The sequence below is a fragment of the Punica granatum genome, chromosome 1, assembly GCF_007655135.1.
Source record: "Punica granatum isolate Tunisia-2019 chromosome 1, ASM765513v2, whole genome shotgun sequence".
NCBI classification, from domain to species: Eukaryota; Viridiplantae; Streptophyta; class Magnoliopsida; order Myrtales; family Lythraceae; genus Punica; species Punica granatum.
This window is the reverse complement of record NC_045127.1, coordinates 34,477,768-34,487,008: the sequence shown is the minus strand read 5'-3', so window position 1 is coordinate 34,487,008 and position 9,241 is coordinate 34,477,768. Positions and strand designations below refer to the sequence as shown.

The 9,241-nt window shown below is 39.7% G+C and overlaps 1 protein-coding gene across 1 annotated transcript; it reads right to left on the bottom strand.

The window, feature by feature from the left end:
* Positions 1-2,046: 2,046 nt before the first annotated feature.
* Positions 2,047-7,322, bottom strand: LOC116211047 (low-temperature-induced cysteine proteinase-like). The gene is given in 7 exon segments (XM_031545243.1): positions 2,047-2,364; positions 2,577-2,773; positions 2,776-2,815; positions 2,818-3,075; positions 3,150-3,290; positions 3,967-4,208; positions 6,698-7,322. Coding segments are annotated over 7 exon segments (1,638 nt in total). The 5' UTR covers positions 7,317-7,322; the 3' UTR covers positions 2,047-2,223.
* Positions 7,323-9,241: the final 1,919 nt, after the last annotated feature.

Below are 9,241 nucleotides of genomic sequence, written 5' to 3'. Positions count from 1 at the left end.
ACAGCTAGGGTTTTTTCGTGAAGAGGAAAGGTTTGGCGGCCGAGAAGAAAGGGTCCGGGCGTTAGGGTTTTTTGTGTTTTGGATTTTAGGGAGTGCCTCTGCCGAGAAGATAGCTCCGGGTGTGTGTAGCTACCAGAAAAAAAATGGAAAATGTGTGAGCGAGAGAGAGAGAGAGAGTTAGCTAGGGTTAGGATTTTTTCGGGGACGCCATCAGATTTTTTTTTCAGCTGTGGGGTAGAAGAATGGAGAAGAGGAGAGCGGCTAGGGTTTCGGCAACTAAGGGGAATAGAGATGCCGAGAGGTGAGGGAGCTGTGTGGTGTCCGCGAGCTTAGGGTTGAAAGGGAGAGACAGCAAGGGTTTTTTTCGAGGAAATGTTGCAGCCAACAGGTGAGGGAGAGGAGAGGTGTCAGCTTAGGGTTTTCTTCTTCGGGTTTTTCTTTTTTTCGGTTCTTTTCAGCTGTGCCGGGGAGAAAGGAAAGAAGAAGAGAAGAGGGAAGAGAGGAAGGAATAAGACAAAAAAAAAGGGGGGGGGGGGGTGGGGGGCAACGGTCAGGAGTTGACCGTTGCCTTTTTTTTTTTTAAATGGGCAACGGTCAGTCAGACCGGCTCTGACCGGCCCTGACCCCTTTGTCCTTTTTTAAAAAGAAATTCGAAAATTCAAATTTAACGCGCTTAGAGATTACAATTCTCGTCTTTGCAATTGGATGTCGAAAAAATGATCCGAGACCGACATTGTGTTCAGAAAAATTTATGGATCAACGTTATGCAATAAAATATTTTCCGGCCTTAATTTAGTCTCGGATTATGAAAATTGATGCTGACGCGCGCGAAATCTAAATAAGTCCCAAATAGCATTATTTTTTTGAAAAATGATAAAATTGGTGTTGAATTATGAAAATTCCCCCTTTTTAGAAGTCATGCGTGCTTGAGTGATTAGCTGATTTCCCTCCGATAGATGACAAAATGACGATTTTGCCCCTCTAGAGCCGGTGGACTGAAATGGGGTGCTGACATACACCACCCCTTTTGACTTGACTTTCAGAGGTGCTATTACCTCTGTACCCTTCGCGCACCCCATTTCTCGATGCACCTCCTCTCTAACAACCTCGGATACAGCTTTTTTCATCATTATCTTCATAGAACTCAACCAATAGACAACAAAATGATCCGGGACCGGCATTGTGTTTAGAAAAATTTATGGATCAACGTTATGTAATAAAATATTTTTCGGCCTTAATTTAGTCTCGGATTATGAAAATTGATGCTGACGCGCGCGAAATCCAAATAAGTCCCAAATAACATTAGTTTTTTGAAAAATCATAAAATTGGTGTTGAATTTATGAAAATTCCCCATTTTTAGAAGTCGTGCGTGCTTGAGCGATTAGCTGAAAATATTTCCCTTCGATAGATGACAAAAATGACGATTTTGCCCTTTTGGAGCCGGTGGACCGAAATGGCGTACTGACATACACCACCCCTTTTGACTTGTCTTTTAGAGGTGCTACTACCTCTGTACCCTTCGCGCACCCCATTTCTCGACGCACCTCCTCTCTAACAACCTCGAATACAGCTTCTTTCATCATTATCTTCATAGAACTCAACCAATAGACAACAAAATGATCCGGGACCGGCATTGTGTTCAGAAAAATAAGCAGAATTCATCGACTCGTCGGAGCTGTAGTGGTTTCGACAACTCAACGAGAGCACCAAAGATGATAGTGATCAGAGATGAGATATCGGAATGTGGCTGGAATCCGACGTCCCCAGTCGAAGAGTAGCTTTTATACTCCATCTCGGGTGGATTGACTTCGAGACAAGATGCCGGTTGGGCCTCTGTCCCCTACTCCTTGGGTTGGGTTTCTATTTGTTTATTATTGGGCCTGAAAAAATTTGGGCTGATCTTCTCTTATTTCCGGGCCCAACTCCTATTCTTGATTTGTATCCTGGGAGATTCTAGGATTTTATGTACCATATTATATTTTCATTGTCTTTTTTCTAACGGAAATAAAATTATGGGCCAATGATCACCTGATCGAGTATTGATATGAACGAAAATACTTGTAAGTATTCAAATGCACGGTGTTTTTCTCTTGATACCATCCTTTTTTCATTGTGACAACTTTGAAACACATGAAACATGCCTTGCCCCATCGAGGAAAGATCAAATACAGCGATGCAAAATTAAATTAAACAAACCCCCTTAAAGTTTTGAATTTTAAACATTACGCCCCAAGTCGATTTCTCTTCCACCGCAGAGGCTGGTATGAGTATGTCCTGTCGGTCGGCTCAATCTTTGTCCACGGGAACTTGTGCTTTGCTATCTTCCTCTTCTTTGCAACTATTCCCAGGTAATCCCCGGCATTCTTTAGGGACCAAAAATTAATGAAAACACAGTATTAGAATCCGACAATTAAGAAAATTTAATTTTTGCTTACCCAAAAAAAAATTCTAATTTTCTGGTTATAAAGGAAGATAAAAATGAAAAATAAAGGGACATGGGTATGTGACATGGAAAGTGAATGCAATTTGAGAACTTGGAAGTCTAGAACGGCTTTAGAAGCAGAGAGGTACGTACCTTGAGGCAGAGACCCTCTTCGACATCGCAAATCGGGTAATCGCTGGGGCAGCAATAGTCGGTGCCGGTGCAACAGACAGCATTCTCATACTCACAGCACCCGTAGATGAGGCAGAAGTCAATGAACTCGAACAGACAGCAGCACGTCTCATCGCTTGGGCAGTAAGAAAAGTCCCCACACTCACTTGGGGATGGCGAGATGGTGGCGGCGGCGGCGGGGGAGGTGGAGGTGGAGGCGGGGTGGGGGGACCGGGGATGGGTAGGGGGATGGGGCTGAGGATTCCTTGGTCGGGTATGAGGCCATTGCATTGACCGCGCATTGCCCGAATGGGAGGGAGGTGTTCCTTAGCAGGTAGAAGTAGCCATCCATTCCCCAGTCAGTTCCCCACGAGTTCTTCACAATCCAGTAGTTCTCATCACCCTCAGAAGCATACCCGACAATGAGAACAGCATGGTCGATGTCATCGGGGTCATCTGAGCAGCTCCCCGCGTATATTCCCTGAGATTCGATGTCTTTATTTAAGCTTTCGCCCATTCATAATGAAGAAATTAGTAAATGGCCGAAGTCCTTACCCCAGTGTACAGCTGGAAGTCCATGGCCGAGCCATCCATGCCGACACTCACCGGCTGCTGAACCACGGCACAGAAGAGTGCACTGTCTGTTTCCTCCACATCTACATATCCATCAATTGACACAACCTTGTCGTTCTCCTCCTAATCACCAAATTGCAAGTAATTGATTAAAGAGATTCACCTCGGCGGTTAAACTGGACACATCACTCGACACGCGTTCAAAAAAAATCCCCCGATCTACATGTAAACTTGAAAGGAGGATTCACCTTGGTCACATTGCAGGTCCCGTCGACACCATCAGTGCTGGTGTAAGGATAATCGGCTCCGGAATCGATGCCGCCATTGTTGATGACCCACTCAAAAGCGTAGTCCATGTAACCTCCATCGCACCCATCATTGGTGGTGTCACAGTCAACGAGTTCTTGCTCCGATAGGCTGATTAGCTCCCCAGTTTTAAGGGCATTGATCCCTTCCATTGCTCCGTCGATGAGAATGCCCAGCAACTTCCTGTTTTTAACATGATTAGAAGACAGAGTTAACAAGAGAAAATTTTAGTAGTCTTTTTATTTATACCTAAACGAACCCACCATGTCTCCACTTTATTATTATATAGATAAAGGAACTCACCGGCTGCTGACCACGCACAAATCACTGTCGTTTCCCACATCTACATATCCCATACACAACCTTGCGTTCTCCTCTATCAAATCAATAGAAAAGAGATTCACCTCGGCGGTTAAACTGGATCACTCACACGCTTCGACACGCGTCCCCCGAAAAAAAATCATCTACATGTAAACTTGAAAGGAGGATTCACCTTGGTCACATTGCAGGTCCCGTCGACACCATCAGTGCTGGTGTAAGGATAATCGGCTCCGGAATCGATGCCGCCATTGTTGATGACCCACTCAAAAGCGTAGTCCATGTAACCTCCATCGCACCCATCATTGGTGGTGTCACAGTCAACGAGTTCTTGCTCCGATAGGCTGATTAGCTCCCCAGTTTTAAGGGCATTGATCCCTTCCATTGCTCCCGTCGATGAGAATGCCCAGCAACTTCCTGTTTTTAACATGATTAGAAGACAGAGTTAACAAGAAAATTTTAGTAGTCTTTTTATTTATACCTAAACGAACCCACCATGTCTCCACTTTATTATATATATAGATAAAGGAAAATTTTACCAATTCTCACTCACGCATAAATCAAATTTCCTATGGTCGATTTCCCAAAAGCTAGTGTAATTACTGAATATCCCATACTATAACAGTTGCATTTCATTTTGCCAGCTCTCATCAAATCCAATGAGCAAAACAGGCAAAACCAAGGGGTAAGGATTCAGCACGCCTTCTTCAATGAGGCAGAGGTCCAAAAGCAAAACAAAAGGGTACGGGAAGACTGAGGATAGGAGGACCATATGGTGCCGGATTCGGTATTGCTATTGTTGTACAATCAAATAAGACTATAATAGATGCGATAATGTTAAACGAGATGCACTAAGATGTGGTATGTGTAAGTTCTAATCAAAATGTAAAGTAAAATGCTAATCTAGACTATTGAAAGGCTTTTCATGCACATAAATATGCTAGCCTAATGCTTCGACGTTTGAAATAACATTACCGAATCTATCAACATATAAGAGTAAAATTGTAAAGTTCAACCAATTGAAGTTATTTAACCTCATATCCTAGTTATTCCCTGTTTTCTGTTTCTTAGTTCATGGGTCTCTCTTCTAAAAGGGGAAAAATCGATTGTGTTAATGCCTTTTATTTGTTTTCTTTCTGATTTCGTTGAGAGTTAGTTATATAATAAGCTGATATTACCTAAAACTAAAAACTACAGTTATCTCTTCAGTTTGATTTGCTATAATTACTTAGTCACAGTTATTGCAAGAAAATGTCAAAATGAAATTATTCTATGTTAAATAGTTTGTCTGTACAGTCCATAAAAATTCCAAAGGTTTGCAATAAAATCTAACAATGGCTAAGATCAGTTACGTCTTACAGTATAGTATAAAATTCTTACAGTATAGTATAAACTCCCCTCTTAGAAGTTCATGCTTTTGGGATCAATTCGATTATACTTATCTAATAGATGAAAAAAAGAAAGCAAAAGTATCATTCGATTAATTAAAGCTTAGGGTAGTTGGTATTACTTGTGATGTCACTAACTTTATTGTGGTGGACAAAGAGTGATTGTTCTGACTCTTAGGCGTTGCCAAAGAAGAAAATAGAGTAAATATAGGAAATAAAATAGTTTTATTTATTATATGCATATAAAAAAATAGTTATATTTATATAGATATATATAAATAGATGTTCCACTGCCATAAGGTATGCTCATCAAACAAAAAGCCCAACTAAGATACGCAATTCAACGTCCATAAAAAAAAAATTGCTGAATAGGGTCCAAAAAAAATTTTACTTTATTAGTGGGCTTGCCAAAAGTCCTATTAAATAAAGGGCCAATTCCTGTCACCACATCATTAAATTATTATGTGTTGTCAGAGTGATTGTTCTGCCACTAACTCGAAAGCCAAATTCTCCTCAAATATGAATCCTAGCCAGGACCACGGTATCTAATGATTAAAAATCAAGCGCTCCACTTCAACATTATGAATTCGAATTTCACTGAAAATATAAAACTCGTCACTATATGGGTGTATTATGAAGTGACGATGGTCGGCCCATAATACTTGATTCAGTGGACATTTGACTTAATTTACTAGTGTATTGATGGGACTGCGGTAATCAAGTTGGGCTAAAGTCTCAGCGAGTTATGACGAAAGAAACATTTCGTGTCGGCTAGATTCCCTTAGTTGGGACAGTTATAGCGGACTAATAGCCCGATCTAACCTTTTATTCATCCAAAAAAAAATTAATCCTAGCAATGGCATTGATTTAGTTTGTTTTAACCAGTAAGATAATACTAAAAGATAAAAATGAACCAGTATTAAGGCCGGGTGACCTAATTGATTAACGATTGGGTAATTGCTTTAACTCTTTAGATTCTAATTATCTTCCCCATTACCATAACTTTTTAGATTCTAATCGTCTTCCTCCCCGTTATCATAGTTCTCCTAAAATAAGAGTTCTATGTTTCGTTCCATTTCTCCGATAAGTAAGGTCAAATATAATATATATATATATATATATATAGAGGAAATGCTTTAGGCCAATATTAAAGTCAAACATAATTCCGTTTAGTTTGTGAATTATATTTTTAAATTTTTTTAAAAATTAACTCATTATACAATAAAAATTAATAATATAATAATAATAATAATAATATTATTATTATTATTATTATTTATTAATTTAATTTTTAATATTAAACTCTCTCAATTATTTATCCCTTTATTTCATAATTCAACAACACAATCATTATTTTTTCTTAACTATTCAAATTTTTCATACTTTTTTCTCATAATTTAACGACACAATCATTACAAATCAATTAAAATAAAATTTTAATTTTACTTAATTTTAAAATCAAATGTATCTTTCTGCCAAACAAAACAGTCAAACGTATTTGAGGGGTGGAAAACATACCACAGCTTCCTTGGTCCTTCATGGCCGTTACGATTCCATAGTTCCTCCAGTCCAATGTCGCCGGGGCACTGTCGCACGACCCCAATCTCTGCAGCTGCCTCCGCCGCTGCCGCTTGAGGCTGCTGCTCTGCCGCCCCCACCGTTTGCTTGCCGGCTTCTTCACCTTGGACAAGTACATCTCCCTAAACTCCTCGTTGCTGAGATCCGCAAACTTGTTCAGCCCCACTCTGCTCTCCTTCCCTGCCGCGGGCCCGCCTGCTTTCATCCTTGCATTCTTCTCGAGCACGTACTTCAAGTTCCTCTTGAAGCTCTCGAGCCGCTTCTCGGCATCGCCGGCGCTCCGGTACACCTTCCCGTGCTTCTCCTTCCATCTCCGGAAGAGCTCGACGACTCTCTCCTCGGAGACTATCCCCTCGAGCTCATTCTCGCGTATGATGGAGTATTCTTCCGGTAGGTTCGATGCGGCCGATGAAGCGAGGCACAAGATCGAACAGAGGATCAAGAGGGCAACAACTTGTTGAGTTCCATGGGAAGAACCCATGATTGATATTTTGGTTTGGCCTACGACTCTGGGATAATCCCCAGATGTCAGTAGTGGGAGTGTGCCTTTATGAGCCATGGGCTGCCATCGGATATAAGTTTTTTAATTAATTATACGGTGGAGAAATGTGGTTGGCTGCCTACCAGTCAAAATTGGAGATAATATATCCCCATTTTAACTATAAAAAAAACATTATCCCCATTTTATTTACTATCCAATAGGAAAAGAAAAGTCCCATGGAGTTTGGTTTATTCATTTATTTTCTTTAGGTATGTTTTGTTCTGGGGGTTTTAGGAGACAGAACTACATGGTCTGGCTTTTGGATGGACTTGGATGGATGAATATAACATTCGAAGCGATGAGATGTGATCTTTTGGACCAATCGAGGGCAGTTTGGGTATGAAAGGTTATGTCACATTGAAATGTAGAAATGTTTCAATACATTAAAAAATATGGGCTGCCAAATCGATTTGGTAGCAGGAATTCTTCTCTACTATTCACACGCTCAAGACTTGCCAGTTGAGCAGGGAAGAAGCTAACCAGCTAGCTAGATAAAATCTACCAGTCAACTACACTAAAATTACTATTGACGTACGGCCCAACAAAAAAGAAGCGTTATTATTAAGAAGAAAATGTTGGCCAGTTTATCTAATAATATAAGAGAATTTAAAAGAAGAGATAGCTCACCTAATAATAAAAAAAAACTTTAGATTCAATATTTGGTGAAAATTCGTGCTTTTTTTTATTTAGATGATTATTTGTACCTTTTTATTATTTATTAATATTTTTATTTTATTATATTTAGTCTCATGGGCTTTCATTGTATTGAAAAGAAATAAAAAAGAGAAAATTGTGCAGGGTGACCCAAACTTAAACGCTTCTTGAAGGCGGTATTTATTGCTGGCCAAACTTTCGTATGAGAAATTCTTCAATGATTGTATTTTGTCCTGTGTAGTATAAATTAGTACTAATAGAATTGCAATAAATGGATGATTTTATGAGTTTATAAGTAAACTGCGAGTCATGAATTTGTAAAATAATATATATTATTTTTATCCCTTTTCTTTTATTTTTTATTTTTTTTTACTCAAGCAGATAAGTGAACCCTTTATTAATTGCAAAAACGGACATAAGGCAAGATGCCCGATCATAAATTACAAGAGCGGAAATAAACGATTTATTCGTCGGTCAAACTATAAAGGAAAAATAAGAGAAACATAAAAAAAAACCGTATACAATTGTAGTTTTTTATCTTGAAATCGTCAGCTCCAATCACTGTCTTTTAATAATATTTCATCGTGGACTCCAATAGTGATCGGGAATGAGGACATCTTAAGTCCATGATGAAATTTTACTCCATAATGAAGTAGGTAGTCAAGGTATCTCGGATCAATATTCGAGCGCAAGATCCCATCAACAATCACAGCCAACAAACACAATCAATCTACCTAATTCTTAACAGCTCAAGCCCTAAGTAATCAAACCAAGGAGCATTATCGGTTCATATCAGCGATTACCACGAGGTCCTGAGTAATCAAATCAAGGAAGCCCAAAGCCTCCTTAATCGGTTCAGACCAGCGATTACACAAGGAGACAAGACTTGCGAAAATCAACAACAAAAAAGCAGAAGCCACAAAAGATCGGTTTTCACATGCGGAAGGTAGAACAATAAGACTATTACCGCGATCGTGTGCCGTGGCGGGGGATGATATATTCGCGAGGAGGAGACGGGAGGCTTAGAAACGAATCCGTCATCGGAGGGAAGGAGAAGAAGCCAATCAGTTTGGGTTGGTTGGGTAGGAGGAGGCCGCGGCTACTACGTCATTGCAGCCGCCTCTAGTGCAGGTGAAAACAATGCAGGTTGAGACCCCTGAGCTATTTTATGGATTATCAATATGTCATTATTAAGTAGAATCATTTCATATACAAACTAGTATTGTTGTCTTCGAATAGATTAGACAAAATCATCTCCCAAAAATTCTAGAATTAGACATTAAATAATA